The 19,423-nt window shown below is 44.9% G+C and overlaps 1 protein-coding gene across 2 annotated transcripts in view; it reads left to right on the top strand.

The window, feature by feature from the left end:
- The window catches only part of SLIT3 (slit guidance ligand 3), a 474,203-nt gene that overhangs the window by 432,565 nt on the left and 22,215 nt on the right, over window positions 1–19,423 (top strand). For both annotated transcript variants that reach the window (XM_064388141.1, XM_064388139.1), the window contains exons 30-33: window positions 4,351–4,444; window positions 9,272–9,409; window positions 14,345–14,585; window positions 16,821–16,951. In XM_064388141.1, the coding sequence (XP_064244211.1) occupies window positions 4,351–4,444; window positions 9,272–9,409; window positions 14,345–14,585; window positions 16,821–16,951 (604 nt within the window). The remainder of the gene's footprint in view (window positions 1–4,350; window positions 4,445–9,271; window positions 9,410–14,344; window positions 14,586–16,820; window positions 16,952–19,423) is intronic.

Below are 19,423 nucleotides of genomic sequence, written 5' to 3'. Positions count from 1 at the left end.
ACTTACCTGGCAGAGCTCAGAATGTTGCAACACGCTATTTAACCACTCACCCTGTGCAGCCTGGAAAAGTTTCCATGCTGTGGATGGAGGCCAGGCTTTCTCCATCCTTCCTTCACCATAAGCACGTTCCTTTTCTCAAGTAATATTGTGAAATTCTCAACAGCATATTTACTGCCAGTTCCGCAGGCCCTACCAAAGCTTCTCTTGCATTAAGGACAGGGATATTTTCTATGTTGTTTTGTCAGTATATTACAACAAAGTATCACCCAGCTGACACATGGAACAAAAGAAAAATCATTGAACTCATTGGTTGCAAATTGCTGCTGTACATTGTCTTTTCAGAACTGCAGTTTCACTTAAAGATAAATAAGTAAAATACTTTTACTGCATCCAGCTTCTCTTTTACTGATTAGGGAGGAATAGTGTAGCTTGGATCCTGGTTTTCAAAGTCTAATGGGGCATGAAATAAATAGCTCTCATGACAGCACAGAACGGAAAAAAGATAGATGATTATTAAACTGTGTGTAAAAGTCATCTTTATTGCCCTATTGTTGTTTTGGCTTCGCTCTGAGACGTGGGGAAGGCTACAGAAGAGCCTGAGCGTGTTTCTTGGCAGCTCTTCATAAGCAATGAGCCCTGTGGAAAGCCCCATGAAATTCATGGTTCTGTTGAAAAATAAGGCCAGGAAAATGTTGCAAGAGGCAAAAAAACCCCCAAACCTGCGTTTTTTTAACACAATGTCAGTGAAGGTGACAAGGGAGGTGGTTTTGAAGGAGCAGAATACCTTGGCTATTGTTCAGGGATTTTTTCTCTCTCTCTCTTTTTTTTTTTTTTTTTTTTTTTTTTTTTTTTTTTTTTTTTTTTTTTTTTGCATGAGTTAGCAGCAAAGGGAGATCCACCTGTTAAAGTTCCACCTGTCATTATAACTTGGTTCTCATCTGAAAACGGCAATATTTTCTGGTATATCAGATTGCTCTCTTCATCTGTCCGGCATCTGCTTGCATGTTACCTATTCTCTTCAGCTTGGATTAAAGAGAATAAGTGTGCCTTGATGGAACAAAAGCATTATTTGGGATTAAAAGAGTTGTTTAACTGATTATAAATTAAATGTAGCTGTGGTGTTCCTGTCTGTTTTATAGAAGCACTTCAGAAACCCGTGTGTACCCAAACTGGAGCTGTGATTTGAGAACATGTACGAGAGAGGAAAATGGGGAGGTTGGATGGTTTCCTACACTTGGGAAAGCATTACACTGAAGTTCTCTCTTGTTTTAGCATGATCAAATATCCTCCACAAAGAGAAGCAGTGCTGCTAGGAGCTGGCCTAAGATGAATGTCCGGTTTGTTTTTAGGTTCACATAACTATCCAGTGAGAAATTTGGACTAGACCTTTAATTGCTGCACAGAGAAGCAGCCCTGTGTCACTCCAAAAAAAAAAGAGGATCACATTTTTCCTCTGATACTGACATTAAAGCGACCAATGAATATTGAGCTCTCAGGTCTGAGGGCAGATTTTTTGGCCCAGATAATTTTCTGAGCGCATAAAATATGAGAAAGACATTGTGTAGCTGGTGCCTTGGGTTTTGCTTTTCAAAAAGTGTTTTATTTCCCTGGCATGCCTTCTGCAGCATCTACTGAACATTGGTGGAGCCTGAAATAATGACCAAGAGGTATTTTCTTCCTGAGATGAGGCTGCTCTAGTTGCAAGGCGTTCCCAAGTGAGCTCCCTAATGAGTGATAGATGGGAAAAATAACAGGAAGGATCCTTAAATGTTCCAAGTTTTGCATGAAAAATATAATTTTTTTGGATGCTTTGTTTGGTACCTAGCCTAGAATTCTCCTACATTTTGATAGTGGTGTCTTCAGAATGACACAGTGAGTCATAATATTTGACATTTGGGGAGATTTTTACTGGATCTCTAAGCACTTGTCAAGACTGTTCAGAAGAATACTTTAAGAAGAATTATGATTTCCTTTGAGAGCTTTGATACTGTTCATATTTTTTTAAAGCCTGTTTCCTTTGCTTCAAAACAAAACAAAAGAAAAAATAGAAACATCAAAAGTATGTATTGACCATTTTTAGTGAAAGGACAGTTGAAGGCATCTATCCATACTCTCTTCAGTTATTAGATGGTCTTCCAAAATTATTTCCAGCTTTAGCTCATTTAAACTCTATTAATGTCACCAGCCAGTTAATTTTTTTGATGTTTATTTTCACATAAGTTCCATAGCTCACGAGGGACATGGGGAATATCAAGATGACAAACTGGCAGCTCTCCAAGCTTTGTAGCAAGGTCTGACCTGCTCATGTTCAGGTCTGAGGGAGTGCCTTTGTAAGTTTTTGGGAGGGTTGGTGGCCTGTGGACTTGGGGATGGCAGTAAACAGACCCATCCCACTTCTGCCACCTCAAAACGTGTCAACAGCTGTCCCCAGTGTTCACAGCTGTAAGAACTGAACATCTCTCATTGCTTTTGAGGAGCAGCAAAGTACAGTGGCCAGCCCCAAGCCCAGATCTGTTCCCTGGTTACCATGGATCTGCAGTGTTCAGTTTCTTTGGCACATCCTGAGCTGGATGCTTTCATTATATTTGCACAGGGTTTGTCCAGGGCTGTGAAAAGACTTGGTAGCCTTTAACAGTTGTGGCTTCCTGGGATTGCTTGGCTCCAGGTGGAATTGCTTGTCCTGTAGCTGCTGCTGTGCACAATAAACTGCAGGATGCCATGTCACTGCCCTGGCAGTGCCCAGCCCAGCACAAAGCCAGGAGGGTGTGCATGGCCCACGAGGACGGGGTTTGTGCTGGCAGTGCCCCCTCCCAGGGGTTGGATTCCTGCTCTCGTTTACACTTGACAGCTCTCAAAAGCAGATCTAAGACACATTCTTGTTTAAAACACACAAAAACAATTGAGTAGTTTTGGCAAATATATATTCTACATCCATTCTAAGAGGAAGAGTCATATCAAGAGCTGAGTATCTTGTGCTGGGGGGAGGCTGGACACGTGGGAGGCATAACCTGAGAGAGCAGTAGCACCTGGGGGAGTTAACAAACCACACCTATCAGCACCAGAGTCATCCTCAAAACTGCGCTCTCAGCCAGCTCGCCAGATCACAGAACTGATAAAAGATGGATGGCTCCGATTTGCATTTTCCATCTGAATTTTGATCTTTGTGGTTTGCTTGGCTTGTGTTTTCAAGTGTTTCTCTGTAACCACTAGAGTGTAGAGAAATGTAAGGATTTTTGAAAATGACATTTCTCCCAGGACAGGTGGAGCTGCAGCTCCATGAAAACCTCTCAGAACAATTCCAGCCCACCAGTGCCTCCCACATTACCCTTTTTCCCCATTCCCATGACCTGTTGCTTGTGTGATGGTGTGTACCATGTACAGGCACAGAAAATACGGGTAACCTTGAAACTCTGCAGATGTGCTCCTCTGGTGGAGCTGCACAGGGGGCTTTGGGACTGTAGCTTTTGGGGGGTTCCATGTTGAGATTTCCCGACCTTTGCTTTTCCTGCAAGGCTTTTGGAGGTGTGGGTAGGTTTCTGTGTGATTCTGGGGAAGGCAAAGATCTCTGTGGTCTTTGGCTGGATCTCAAATCCTGGGGTACTGAAGTGTGACCTAATAATTTAGGACTCAGAGAAGGATTGTATTTAAATAAACTATCACGGTTTGAATGTTCTACAGCTATTAATTATTAAAACTTATACAAATCCAGGGAGGTTCGTGGCATGTTATACACCATGCCTAGAAACAGCTGAGCTGGGCTTACATGAGGTAGATTTTTTCTGAAAAGACATCATCTCCTGTGAGCACAATAGAGCTAGTACTTCTCTTATAAATAGTGAATGTTTTATAATTGCATGCAGTCCTAAAGCTGGTTCCTATTATGGAGAGTCACAGAGGTTTTGGGGGGAGGGTTTGTGGGTTGTTGTTCTTTCCCAGAATGATGTCCAATCAGCTTCTTTGGCAGTGTATTAACCATGACTGAAATATGTGCCCGTGTGAAAATGCTACGGTCTAATGAGCAACTTCACTTTTGTGTCACTTTCTTGCTTTGAAATAAGAGGTTCTGGGTCAGGAGCTGCCCATTTGATCCCTGTCTGTCTCCAAGTGGAGTTCATACGTCAATACTTTTTATACCAGGCTTTCAAATCCATGTGATAGAAACACTGTGGTCACTGTAGGTCAAAGGAGCTGATTTAATGAAGTCTCATGTGCCCTCAACAAGCAATTTTGTCACTTCCTGCTGAACTACCGAGCTGTCTCCACTTAGGGAGATCGGCCATCCCTGGACATCATGGGTGTTCAGGATTGTTCACGCTGTGTTACAGCTTTTTTGCTTTTCCTTTGCCTCAGGTGAACTGTGTGATGAGGTGATTAACCACTGTGTTCCTGATCTAAATCCCTGCCAGCATGAGTCCAAATGTGTTCCCCTGGACAAAGGAACCAGGTAAGAGTGAGTGTGTGTGTTGGTCTCTGCACAGAGGGCACATTCATCCATTGGCTTGACTGGAGTTGTACTGGCAATGAGTGGGGAGCAAAAATCACCAAAATTAACACAAATAATGCAAGACTATATACATTTCAGTTGTCTGTGCCACATTTTAACTTTAATGCATCCATCCATACTTTTCTAGCTTTCTGTGGTTTGCTGAAAATAATGGATATACCCTCAGAGCAGAGTAATTATTCTGGAAGAGAGCATGGCAATAGGAGAATTTCTGGAACAATCACTGCAAAGTACCTTATCCTACATCACAAACCAAGGACAGTTTCCTTATGTGTTCCTTAGGGCACTTATAAATTCAAGCAGTGTTACAGGAGACTGATCCAGAGCTGGATGCCTCCAGCTCAGGAGCTGCCTTTTCCATTGGCCTTGCTTAGCTCATCTGGGGTTTGGTGATGTCTGTATTTGCATTTTCCTGTTGGGAATGGCATTGACTGTGTCACAGGGGTGAGAGAAAGCCTCGTGTTCTGGATGGCAGCAAAGCACCTGGAGCTTTGGGCCTGGGGACTTGTGAGAGGTGCACAGTGGCAGCGTTCAAGGCTTGTCTGAAAAGGGACTTGCAGAGCAATTTAGCAAATAGAGACAGTCAGCAGCAAAGTCCAGCTCTGTGAAAGGCTTCTCAGGAAAAAATCTCTGGGGACAAATCCAAGAGAGTTCAGTGCAGAGTGAGCTGCTCTCTGCACCTTCCCTAGGCTGTGCTCACAGCCACAGTGCAGCCCTGGGTGCTCACTGATTCCCTCCTGGGGTTCTGCCCAGGAGAGGGAAGGCAGCAGGCTCTGTTCCTCCTGGTACCTTCCAGCTGGGGTCAGACTGTGTCCTGTGAAGCAACCAGCATGTCAGAACAGTGTAAACTGACACACAGCACATTGCAGGAGAGTTAAAAAGAAATGAACCAAAATCTTACAAAGGGTAGGTATCTCAAGGGCAGCTGACTCTCTGCTAGACAGTCAGGCAGTGCAACACAAGCCTTTCTTTTGGGTGAAAAGCCTCCAGACAGAAATGTTTCCAAATCTTGAAGAAGATGAAGCTACTAAATGAGGAGGATGGTTGCTGAACTGATGTGTAGGCACTAGACAAGGAGGTGTGTGCCGGTGCATAAATAGTCCCTGATGTTCTTTCCAGGTTTCATTCCCAGTTAATCCATCATTTGGTTAATTCAGCACCTTTGGTTAATTCAGTAGCTACATCATGTTTTGAGGTGAAGGCTAGTAACTCAAATTGCCTTCTTTTAGAGCATGAAGGGGTGCAGGCAGCTGTGGCCCTGAATCATTTTCCCATTGCTGGAAGCATTGTCATACCTGCCACCCAAACAATTTGAGTAAACAAGATACTTTTTCTCACATGCTTGCTAGGAAAGTGTTCTTCACAGTAGGGCCACTAACTCTTGAGAGAAGCTAAATAACTGCTTTTAAGTATTTTTCTGCTACTCTTTGTTGTGTTATTCTTCCCACTATTCATAGAGCACTACAGAAAAGCCCATTATTTCTTTACTCCTCCTGTCCCATTTTGCTTTCTAGCAGCCAAACTTGAGAGGTGAAGGAGCCTTGAATGTAGAGGTGTGCAAGCATTGCTATTTCTTCCATACTTTGGTGGCACCAAACCATTCAGAAATGAGCCCGCAGCAGTTGTGCAGTGATGTTGGGATGCTGCTGGGGCTCACTGAAAACAGCAGCCTGTGCTCCTGTGCTGTAGCTGATCCCCTGATCTCCTGGTGATGCAGGATAATGTTCCTGCAGGAGGAGTCTGGCTCCTGTCTGTCCTGTCTGTCCTGTCTGCTTCAGAGGCAGGGAGTGTCAATGGCAGGAGTGCCCTGGGCATGTGAGCAGGACCCACCAGTCCATCTGTCCTGCCCTCAGCTCTGGTCAGTCTGCAGCTCTGCAGGGGGAAGAAAAAATGACAAAGACGGGGGGAAAAATAGGAAGCCAAGTTATTTATTGAGGTGGGGAGGGGAATTCCATTCTGGCCCTGCGATAGAAGCTGAGATTCACGGCTTTAATACTGCAGACATTGAGTGCATGCAGATGCAAATCCCCTCAGATAGGCCAACAATTTAAATACCACTGGACATGTTTTAGGCTCTCTGTGATACTGGGAATGTTGCCATCGCTACAAGGCTGTAAGAGAAAACAAGATTTCAACTGTAGTGGTGTCAGATGGTCACTGGGAAATGAGATAACTATCTAGTCATGTAAATTGCTCTCTTACCAGGATCTGAACATGAGGGTTTCTTTGCCACCTTCTTTACTGCACCAGACTTTCACTGATTGCCCCTCAGTCCCTTGCTGGCATGTGTGGGATTGTGGGATGAGGATGGAGTTACCATGCCACCATTCCCTGATGGCACAGACCCTGAGTTTCTAGGAGGACTCCAGATGAAGAGCTCATGGGGCTGAATTTCTCACCTCCTGGACTTCAGGCAGGCATTTTTTGGTGGCTTCAGCTTAGATGTGACACACCAAGAGCTCAGAGAAGACTGACCCAAAAGGAATTCCATGCTTCCATAGCCAAGCTTGGAAGCAAACTGGACTATTTCAGTGTGTCTGTGGCTGCACAGAGCTCTTTGCTTTTGGAGTTAAATTTGCAGATGGCTTTCCTCTCTTCCAGCCTCCACATCTTTAGTATGCTGTTACTTTAGAGAAGAAGAGTAGCCTTCTATATGCCAGAAAACAAAACAAAAAAACAGCCTTTAACACAATGAAATTACTTCCAAAAAATAACTTCAAGAAAGGAGCATGTTTTTCCATTCACTGTATTGATGTTGGAGCATGATATAAATATACTTTATTATTCTAAAGCTTGGAATTATTACCTGACAGCTTAAAATGCTGATTTAATGCAGCCCCGCAGAGAAAAGTGGTGGTTCTGTCATTACTGAGATAGCCAATACACATCATAAAATTGATGCATGGCAGCCCTGAATAAGGAACTGCACATTGTTCATTATTACATCACTTTATATTAGGACTGCAGGGATCGATAAAAAACAACAGGATTAAATGCTGCCAGTTCCCCTCACAAAGTCTTTTGATTGACACTATTTCCTTGCAGGTGTGTCTGCAATGCTGCCAGAAAACGCTGCCCATTTCTTAGGGTTTGGGGCAGGAACACTTCTTGTTTTTTGCTCTTTGCTCTGATTTGCCATCTCCATTGTATTAATCACAGTATTCCCTGAGGCACCAAGGTGTAAAATAGCAATTCACACACGCAGAGGTGGGAGATGGACCCTCCTGTGGCTGCCAGGCTGGTGGTGGGGGCTGTCCTGCAGGGAGGGAGGGTTCTGCATGCCCCTACCCTGCCCACGGAAAGCTGAGCTGAACAGGCTGTGCCCCATTTCCTCCAGCTTTAGCCAGTCAGGCCACGCTCTGAAGGGAGCCTGGAGCTCTCATTCCATTCTCTGTGCCTGTGTGAGGTGGTGCTGTCACCCTGCAGCCTCTCCTGGCCACTGGCACTCACAGGACACTGTTCACCCTGCAGTGTCACCCAGCTCAGCCCTGGGAGCAGCAGGAGCCACGCGCTGTCACTCAGAGCACAGTGATGCTGCCTGGGAAGTGGAAATGTTTTTTCCTCATCACTCCTGTGTGTCCAGTTCCTCTGAAGAGGTTTTCCACAAGGAAAACCCCACCAGGCTACTGGCAGAGAGGGAGGAGGAGGAGTAGGCCAGCTGAATAGATTGATGGAGCTGTAGTCTCTCTCCTGATGCCACATCCTCAGCTTTATGATGTCTCTCCTCTTCCAGCTCTCGGTGACTAGCACGTTGGGTCCAACCACAGGCTCTAGCAAGAGCACAAACCTCTCCTTTAGTGCTGAAATTCTCTGCAGCTCTTCTCCTGATTTGCTTGAAGTGTTATGCTTTTTGTTTTCCAGATGTTCAGCATCCAGCTGGGAGGACTAAAGTGTGTTTTATGGACTAAAGAGTGTTCATGACTAAACATTGTCTACAGTATAGATTCAAAAAAAGGCTGCTCAGCAATCCCAAAAGATCTGATCCAAGTCAGAGACTTTGGGATGCATTTTCTATTGTCAGGTTATAAACTTCTGCAAGACTTATAAATAGAAATGCTGATGCAGCCTTCATACAGCAAACTTGAGAATTGTACAAAATAAAACCAACAGGCAATGTCTGCAATATCTGGGTACATCCCACTGTGCTCCATCCCACGGTGTCACCCCACAGCAGAAGCTGCAGTGTCACCAGGGCAAAGCACACTGTAAAACAACTTTCCATTGTTGCAGCAGCATTTTGCCTTGCCAGTGAGTGGAAAGCAGGTGGTGGTCTCAAAACTTGGTCTTTCTCTCTGAATTTGCTGAGGTTTATAGCTTGTTTACAGACTGTTTCTGTTTGGAAGGTGGACCCATGAAGCTGCACAGGGCCAGGCTCAGACACCCAGCAGTGTGCAGGCACTGGCAAAATCATACTGTGGGGCATCAGAGGCACTGCCCTTGCAGAACATTGTCCCTTAGTGTGTAAGGTCAGGGAGGGGATTGTCACCTTTAGCGCAAGTGGGACTCTGCAGGGTGAACATCCCTCCCATGGACTCAGCCGAGGAGAAGCTGTGGGATGGTGGTGCTTTGCTCGACTGGAATTTCAGCAGATTGCAGAACCCCAAATGCAGCCAGCTAGGAGGGACCTGAGCCTTTCTGATGGCAGGAGCTGTGCTTGGTGCTGCCAGGACTGACTGCAAACATCTCCCCAGCCCAAATCCAACAGGTGCTGGGCTGCGGGTGTGAATGGGGAAAGGAGCCATTAACAGGGGTGTTGTTGCCTTTCAGATGCGAGTGCTTGCCGGGCTACAGCGGCAAACACTGCGAGGTGGATGACGATGACTGCGTGGGCCACAAGTGCCGGCACGGAGCCGCCTGCGTGGACGCGGTCAATGGCTACACCTGCGTGTGCCCGCAGGGCTTCAGGTACGGCAGGAGCCCTCCCATCCTCATCAGCCTCTCCCAGCACTCATCTGACATCCTCACATCCTCTAACCCAGCACTGATCTGACACCCTCATCATCCTCTAACAGCACTGATCTGACACCCTCATCAGCCTCTAACAGCACTGATCTGACACCCTCATCATCCTCTAACAGCACTGATCTGACACCCTCATCATCCTCTAACAGCACTGATCTGACACCCTCATCATCCTCTAACCCAGCACTGATCTGACACCCTCATCATCCTCTAACAGCACTGATCTGACACCCTCATCAGCCTCTAACAGCACTGATCTGACACCCTCATCATCCTCTAACCCAGCACTGATCTGAAATCCTCATCATCCTCTAACCCAGCAGTGATCTGACACCCTCATCATCCTCTAACAGCACTGATCTGACACCCTCATCATCCTCTAACCCAGCACTGATCTGATATCCCCCTGTGAACAGGTGCCTCAAGTCCTGTCCCTGCTTAAAAGGAGGTTTTAACAAGTTACCCAGCGATTCTTGCTTGGGAAGCAGAGATTTTGGGGCGGTGCTGTGTGAGTGTGCCTGCCTGCCCCAGCCATCACTGCTAACACACTGAGCTAACAGCACCCAACACACTCACCTAAGTTATATGGAGATAAACCCTGCATGTGCAGAGTGAGCAAAGGATAATAAAATTGTGTTTATGAACCCTCACAACTGGCTGCAAGGAAAACGTGAGTCTGAAGATTTTGTGGCAGTGTCTCTGTGCCTCTTGGACGAGCTCAGTGTGATTCAGGCTGTAAATTTCCAGCCTCTCATTCTGACAGCTGCCAATATATCTGACTCCTGGAAATCTCTGTCTGTCAAAGATAAGTGTGCTCCTCCAAATGGATTCACTAATCATTGCCTGGGGCTGGATACTGGCTTCCTTCCAGCTAAACCTTTTCTGTGTTTGAAATACACACATGAGACAAAGAAGGACTACCTGAAAAGATCACTCTTGACAAAGCAGAAATTGCATGAACACTTATAAATCATCTTCTCTGCTTTGTATCTGCAACTGTTTTCATTCTTCTTGCTTTCATCCTTGCTGGTTTGGGTTTTTTCCTTCCCTCTCAACACACGTTTCTGTTGCAAAGCAGACAGCCTTCCCTGAATAGGCATTGATATATAACATGATGTCAGCCCATGGTTTCACAAAATCAGACTTGTTATTTACAAGGTATCAGATATCCTTTGAATTTCAAATTCATACTCTTCTCTCCATGTTTCACTCTCTGCTTCAGTCCATTTGATGGCCTTAGGGATCCTGCAGACTGGTAAGGCTAACGTGACTGTGGGATGTAAATCCTCAGTGTTATCTAATTGTCAGAGTTGAGAAATGGGATTGCAAAGCCACGTCTGGAGTCAAGGGTAACTCGAGCCTGTCATCAGATGAGAGTGACTGGGAGACTTTTGCTGCAGGTCCCCTGAATTTTTAAGGCCTGTAAGCACTAGGCAGTGATGAATGTGAGGGTTTTTTCCTGGGCAAGCAGAGTCACAGTGTTTGTCAGAGATGTTCTGAGTTGACACAGCTGGGTGGAGCAGCAGGGGTAGGTGGGAGGTTGGTCTGGTCCCTTCCCATGACCAAAGAGCTCTACTGGCAATTTAGGCAGTGCTCCTGGTTGTCTGGTCTCACACCAGGGGCATCAAGAGCAGGACCTGGAACAGTCCAGTCTTCTCCTGATCAAATGAGAGGCTCTCATTCCACTAGCAGTCCTCCAAGTAAAGGAAGCAAGCTCCAAAACTCAACTACCAGCTTAGACAGCACTTCACAGCCCAAGGCAGGCAAGCAAAGTAATTCCACTGCCTGTCAACAGCACAGCCGGGATTAACTTGAGTTCTCCTGTTTGCTTTCTTTTTTTTCCACTACTCCATGCCACTTCCCTAAATTTCCTGTGCAAGATGCAAGGAAGACAAGGGTCTTTGGGGAGGAAAGCCTCACACTGAGCACTACTACACTCCCTCTGCCAAGGTAGACAGCAGGATGGAGCCCCATGTGTTCTCCATGCAGAACAGTCCCTGATCTTGTTTGATTTCAGGATTAAAATTCTGCTAACAAAATATGATCTCATTATTCTTCCCATGACTCAAGCCTTTTGTAGTTTAAAGGCCCGCTGCTCTGAAGGGGGTTCTGAGATTTGGGCTTTTTCCTGTTAAGATTACAAATGCAAATATGGTGATTGACAGAGTTCAGCCTTCTGATGTTCAGGGTTAGACTCCCCTGTCCTTGCAGCTGCCTTGGGCACAGTGATGTGTGGCAAGGAGATAACTGTGCAAGCGTTTGAAGGCTGCAAGTGTTGATGAAAAGGAGAGAACACGAGGGGTGGTCTGACAAAGGTAACTAGGAGACCTAAGATGATGATTAATAAAGTTTTTTGGCTAAGTATCGGGAATCATTTCCCAGCAGTGAGTTTGCAGAATGCCCTCCCAATTATCCAGCTTATGCTGCTGTAATAAAAGCACAGACCTGTAATGATTTTATGGTTGTCACTACGCTGTGTGTCAAAGCTATTTGGAGCCACACATTAAAAAGATGTTAAAACTTCCATCCTCACACAGCTGAACAAATGGCACTTGGCTGATTCTGAACAGGGTAGGTAGGGCCTCATGCACAGTGAGGCTCTCATGACACCCCAAAAATCAATAGTGCCACCATGCACACACTCACTCTCCTATTTCATCACTTCCCATTCACTGGTCAGGTGTAGTTGTGCTCCTTGCAGCACCTTTCCTTAGCACTCACCAACTTCTCCCATGCAGAATATGCTTTCCTGCTGAAAAGTTTTCAATGTTTTCTTCCCAAAATAGCGCTCATTTGCCCCCTGCAGATGAAAACATTTTAGAGAATTTGTGAGCCCTGCTGAATAAACCCCGAGTTCTCAAAGCTTCCCTGCAGCAATCAGCCTCACAGTAGTGCTGCCTGATAAATGCTGCTCTGGTGGGGAAGCACACATTAAGCTGCAGAGCCTGATGGAAGCACTGCTCCTCTGTGGTGCAGATGCTTCCGAGTTCTCCACTGGGGCAGATTGCTGCAAGGAACTCACAGTGATTATTTAAATAAATGAGATTGTACCAGGCAGAATGGACTTGGCCAAGCTATGGAAGTCAGGCTGTGTTCTACATTCCACTGCTGTGGAAATAAATCCTATTAATTATTTCTAAATATATACTTATAAAAAATGTTTAAAATTAAAAAGGAATGGGCCTTGACAGACACTGTGAGTAATGTAAGGTCTAGGTGCCAGTATCAGGAGAGCTGCCCTGGTAAAGCCACACACCAGGGGGGGTTCACAGCAAGTAAGGGTGAGCAGGGGCCATAGCAGGAGCTTGGGGGATCTTTCAGAGCAGCCCTAAGCACAGACACTCTGGCTTCTTCCAACATTTGCTTTCTGTTAGTGGAGGCTGTTGTGGGTCACATGGATTTTTTTATTATGATTATTTTTAACTTCCAAAAAATTAAAATTATATGCACTGATTTTCCTTCTGTTTCCTACTTTCTGTGGAAGACAAAACAAAATAATGGGCATTAGGTAGAATGGAGCCTACAGGCTGGGTTAGAAGTGCTCTGTTCTGCTGGTACCTCTGCAAAGGGATTCCCTTGTTTGCAGAGTAGACTCAAATCACAGACCCTGGGGAGATCTCAGATTTGGGTTTAAATGGCTCATGGGAACCTCTGCAGGGCACAGTATGGGTGGAAGCTGTTTCAGCCAGGCTGCAGTGCCTTGCAGAGCTGAAGAACCAGTGCAGAGGGCAGTTCAGGCTGCTCTCAGTGTCTGCACTGCCTTGTTCACATCCAACACTCAGCTGGGCTCTTCTACATCAGGCAGCAGGCACAAGGTAGCTGCACCTCAGAGCCACTACTCCAAAGCAGAATGGCAGTGATGCCCTAGGATTTAATATTTTTCAGATCCTGTACTGCTTTAGTGTGTAACTGTAAAACTCCATGGCCTGTCAGGTACTGTTCTCCCATTTCATTGAGACAAAACAATTTCTCTCTAGGCCTGGAACTCAAGGACACCTCACTGTCTCAGGCCCTGAGAGGTGTAAGCAACACTAAGCTGGGGGGGATAACTTGGAGTAAACATCTTCATTACCTGAAGCTGTAATTGGAGGATTAACCCCTGAGATGTAAATGAACCAAACTTATAATTACCTGAAAAACTTGTGACCACCATCCCACCTGGGTCACCAGAAACTGATGCCTTGGAGTTGATAGGAAAATTAATCCACATACACCAGAGGTTTATGCCCAAAAAGGAGACAGAGGAGTCCTTTGACTTTATTTGAATAAAGGGAGAGGCCATGGGGCATTCCCCTGGGATCTCTCAAATTTTTGGAGGACGCAGCCTCCTTTTTATCCCAATTTCCTAGCTGCATTTCCCTTCTCTCTTTCTCCATTGGTGGAGGTACTTGAGAGGTACAGACTTCCTGGAATGCCTGATACTGAAGATTTCCCTCTAATGTCTAACCTTCCCTTTTAATTTTTAATTCTTACAGAATTTAGGGGTTTTTCTTCCCCACTGTTTCTTTCATCTTTCAATGTCTAATTTCATTTATCATCAAACCTAAAGTTTATGTGTAAAAGCAAATATCTTTTTCCATTCATCAATCAGTGGAATCCTTCCCACTTTTTTCTTTTATCTCCCAATGCTAGTTTTATCTACCAGCAGACCCACAGCTTGTTTGTAAAGACAAATCCACTGTTCCTCTCAGAGTGGTTACCTAAAACAGAGGCTAGACAAGATGAAGAGAGTAAAATTGAGTTTTTATTAAAGACCTTCTGCTTTTATTCTCTGAATTCCATCCAGCCTCTGTTTTAGGTAGCCATCCAGGGCACCAGCAGTACCTGAAATGAAAACAATAAAGTGGTGCTGAGTGTTTGCCTTCCTTTGCCGTGCAGCGGGCTGTTCTGCGAGACGCCGCCGCCCATGGTGCTGCTGCAGACCAGCCCGTGTGACAACTACGAGTGCCAGCACGGCGCGCAGTGCATCGTGGCGCAGCACGAGCCCGTGTGCCGCTGCCTGGCCGGCTTCGCGGGACAGCGCTGCGAGAAGCTCATCACCGTCAACTTCGTGGGCAAGGACTCCTACGTGGAGCTGCCCTCCGCCAAGATCCGCCCGCAGGCCAACATCTCCCTGCAGGTTTGTCAGAGTGAAGGCTTAGCTGGAGGCCGCGTGGGTAAAAATCGATGTTTGTTGGCAATACCAGTGATGCTGTGTCCTCTTGTAATTGTAGAAAAATGCGTTTTCTAATCTACTGTTGTGGAAACCCAGGGCACCGGGAATATTTCTCTGTCTGCTCTGGGGTGCCCTGACCCCCAGGGGAGCACTGACTTTGACCCTCATTCATGGAGAACATTTCCTAGACTTCAAGATAGACTGGAATGCACAAAAGTGTGAAATAGATTATAGAGAGTAGTGTAGGTGTATCACTTGGTGAGAAATTTAGGTTTGGGGATTTTTAGTATGTTGTGGATGGAAGCAAGATGGAGGGCACAGGGTGTTTTCCTGGGTTTCTTCTTCATGCTTCTTGGAGTAAATGTTTTCATTACCTGAAGCTGTAATTGGAGGATTAACCCCTGAGATATAAATGGACCAAACTTATAATTACCTGAAAAACTTGTGATCACCATCCCACCTGGGTCACCAGAAACTGATGCCTTGGAGTTGATAGGAAAATTAATCCACATACACCAGAGGTTTATGCCCAAAAAGGAGACAGAGGAGTCCTTTGATGCTTCTTCTTCATGGGTTTGGATGGCATTCTGTAATTGGGCAGAAAAGTCTTCATTGTGGACTCTTTGGGATCAGTTATTGGGTTAAAAGGGAAAATAATCTAGGTGTCAGTTCTTAATTGGATCACTTACTCTTAAAAGACCCTGTAACAAGAGATTGTTGGCCATTTTGTGCCTTCTAATGAAAAGCTGCCAAACTCACAGTAGTGAGACTGTTTTAGTGATAAGAAATAATAAACACCTGAGTCCAAACATGAACTACCATCTCAAGTGCCTTCAGTCCACACCCAGAGAAACCCACAACTGGTACAGCCACAGCTGTAAAGTTTCAGTTTCTGGTGAATTTTCTCATTACAATTGTTCCAATTAATCAGTTTCTTTGCTGATATCTAGCATTACATGACTATAAAGACAGAACAGTGAATGTGTGTGGATGTGACAGCCTGGCCAGAGAGAGAGAAAGCTAGATAAGTTTTCCCAGAATCGGCTGGGGAGACTTTACGGAGCTGAAGATAAACAATGATAGCCAATTATTAAAAACAACCTGCAGGTGGTGATTTTCTAATATCTGTTTTCTTGTTATTCTCATAAGATTGTTTGCAAATGGGTGTCTTGTCAATTAACCAGTCAGGTGAAATGTAATGATTAAATGACCAATCAGGTCCACCTGTATCAGACCAGTGTATAAAAGAAGCAGTTTCAGTCAGGATGATGTGCTTATGCTAATTCTGACTGTCTCTGTGTCATTTGTGACTTAGCAGTGACAAATGTGCAACTGCAGGGTTAGACTGCCTCAAATAGAAGGAGGAGAGCTGAACTCTTCTACAGGGTGAATATTTTTAAGGAAATTCTTGCCTGTATCAGTAGTACCTACACAACCACAAAAAAGCACAAATGACAAAGGTAAACTGTGGAGTACTTTGACCTTCAGACACTTGGCTTCTGAGGATATGAAATACACAGATTTTATTCACTGTTCAAAAGAAAAGCATATGTACAAGTGAAATCCATGCATAGAGACATTTAACCTGTAATGTGCATGTGTCTCATGCTGGTGGAACAGGTGCTGCTGGCCAAAATCCTAGAAAAACTTGTGAGCCACTTCTCTGCTCTAAAATCAGTGAAATGTGAAGGAGTGACTGAGGCACCTTTGTGGGCACACATGCTGCCTCCAGAATCCTTCCACACTCTGATTCCCAGACTGGCAACACAACCAGGGATGATGCAGGAGTGCTCTGTGTCTCCCTACTGATTCTTCCTAGGCATTTTGTTTCATCCTGTGCAACTTGATGTTTAATGTCATTGTGGTTCTTAAAACAGGCTTCTCTGAATGGCCTCTCTGGAAAATATTTTGCTTATTCAGCAGACAGAAGGCCTAGGATTTTGTTACTGGTCCAAGGTTCAGAAGACAGCTGAAAACTGGTTCTCATGAAATGGGAAGTTGACCTTTGTGTGTGAACCCACCCAAGGGCACCAAGACCTTTCTGTGCCTCCTGGCTCTTGCTCTCATTGCTGTTCATATATATGATGTATTAAAGTATATTTTAATTGCGTGTATGATTTTGGTTTGATTTTAAATACAGGTTTATTCCTTTTATTGATCATTTTTAAGCAACCTTATGTGGTTATGAATGTTTCACAGGTAGCCACGGACAAGGACAATGGCATCTTACTGTACAAAGGAGACAATGATCCTTTGGCTCTGGAGTTGTACCAAGGACACGTGAGGCTCATCTATGACACCCTGAACTCCCCACCCACCACAGTGTACAGGTAAGAGGCTAAGCTCTGCCAAGACATTTGACTTCCAAAACTGGTGGAGGAGAGGTAGGATTTTTCTAAGCAACGTGCATTGGAGAAAAACCTTTTATTTTACTTGGAGGTAAAATATTATGCATGTAATTAGATGAGAAAGTCAGAATAAAGACTTAGCTCGAGGCTGCACAGGTAAAAATTGACATTTATTGGCAATACCAGTGATGCTGTGTCATCCTGTAACTGTAGAAAAATGCATTTTCTAATCTACTGTAAAGTTTCAGCTTCTGGTGAATTTTGTCCTTGAAATAGTTCCAATTAATCAGTTTCTCTGCTGATATCTAGCATTAAGTGGTTGTACCAAGACAGAACAGTGAATGTGCAACTGCAAGGTTAGACTGCCTCAAACAGAAGGAGGAGAGCTGAACTCTTCTGCAGGGTGAATATTTTTAAGGAAATTCTTGCCTGTATCAGTAGTACCTACACAACCACAAAAATTACAAAGGTAAATTTTAGAATCGTTTGACCTTCAGACACTTGGCTTTTGAGGATATGAAATTCACCGGTTTTATTCACTCTTCTCAAGAAAGAAAAGCAAATGTACAAGTGAAATCCATGCATAGAGACATTTCTGTAGGAAGGAGGAATGTGCTGCCCTTTTCCTCCACGGTTCCTTCAGCATCCCTGTCCCCTGGCTGTTATTTTCAAGCCCTGTTGCTCCAGTTTGCTCTGAGCACAGTTGTGACCACACAGAGCATTTTGGGTTGAGCACAGACTCCTGGCACTGTGTGTGCAGCAGAGCTGCAATTCCCAGCCCAGCTCACGCTGTGGGGAAGAGCATCCTGCTGGAGCAAGGGACAGCATGGATGTCACCACGCATCACCCACCTCCTACTTCTCTCAGAAAGTTTTCTCAGCACTTGCTAACATTGGAGCCTCCCAGGGACTTTTCTTTAGGGAAATGGTGACATTTTTAAGAAAATGAAAACGTTCTTTCTGTATTAAAGCAAACTGGATAATACCAAAGCAGACATGTTGTCAGGAACAGCGCTGCCTTGTCCCCTGTAGGAATGAAGGAATAGTTTGCCCGTGGTTTTCACCAGCTGGATGGATAGGTGTGAAAAACATCTCTGTGTGTGGCTGCTGATCCTAATTGATCAGCTGTTGGAGCAAAGCTGAAGCTGATAAACAGCTTTATGCCGCTAATTAGAACAGGGGCAAAGCTCGTTATGTGCCGGGGTGACAGGCCCATGTGGATGTTTGCTGGCCATCATCACCACGGCAGACTGGGGACAGGAGCTGCTGCCACCAGCACACAAAGAGCACTCCCTGGGTCTGCTGCCTTCTGGCAGAGCCGCCGGGGTGGCCGCGGTGTCCTCCTTGTCCCCCGCCCTTCCAGGGATCAAGGAGGAGCGCTCCATTCACACTGACACCTCATTACCATAAGATTAATGGCATGTTCTCTACATTTTGTGCACCCTGGTCTGCTGAGATGGGAAAGAAGCTGCTTAATACGATGCCCTTTCTGAAATGTCACTCTAATCTTTTATTAGTTTAAGGAGTGGAGCAAAATGGGATTAGCATGGAGCTCGATGGGAAAAGATTAGGTTGATTGAGAAAAACTGCAGCTAAAGAATGTCAGAAAGGCCTCTAAATAGATTAAAAGTCTTGTTTTCCTTAAAGGCTGAAGAAGGAGCAGGAAAACCTGCTTGTCCCCTTGCAAACATAGGATTTAAGGGTAGAAAGGCATAAGTGGATCAGGTTTGACCTCTCTGTTTGACTTTTAGCTAAGGCATGTGCTCTCTTTGGCCTAAGACATGACTTCCAGCTTAGCACAGAGTTTTGACAGGAAAACACCAAATAACAGAAAATCCCCCATTTCCTTTTAGCTTGGACAATAGTCAATTATTTCCATTATCCAGGCATTGGCCATCATTTCTAAGTTGTGTCACTAGTACCTTCTGGATTGTTTAGAGGCTTTCTCAAGGGAAATTAAAGTCTACTTATACCTGGACCTGGTTCCCGTGAGTTTATCTGGACTTTTATTTGCATTTTCTCCTAATCTGCATTTTGATGAAATGAATGGTTGGTTCAGTATGATGCATTTTATCACAGCCTGAAGAATTTGGGAAACTCCTTTCTTCAACTTCTACGTTTTCTTTGTCATTAAAAACAAGGTTGCCAGGAGAACCTGTAACAGCCTGACCTCACCATTGGTAAAACAGTTTGCCTTCCCTACTGCCTCATCACTGCTGTCTTGTTTAGACACCTCATTTCAGTTTCAATCTCAGCAAAAGTGGACTGTTTGCCTTTGCAAAGCTCTGTTGAAAGACTGTGAGATTAATTTTCACAGTCAATATCACATTCTGCTCCCCTCCAAAGCAGTCCACTTTTTGGACTAGATGAGCAGGGCTTTGGCTCTTGGTTTTTCCCCAGAAGAGTCTGCCAAAAGAGGAGGAGGCCTTAAAATGCTGCCTGGTGGGAGCTGTGC

This window comes from Passer domesticus, chromosome 13 (assembly GCF_036417665.1).
Source record: "Passer domesticus isolate bPasDom1 chromosome 13, bPasDom1.hap1, whole genome shotgun sequence".
In the NCBI taxonomy this organism is placed as follows: Eukaryota; Metazoa; Chordata; class Aves; order Passeriformes; family Passeridae; genus Passer; species Passer domesticus.
The sequence above is the reverse complement of the archived record's forward strand: the minus strand, read 5'-3'. Positions and strand labels throughout refer to the sequence as shown.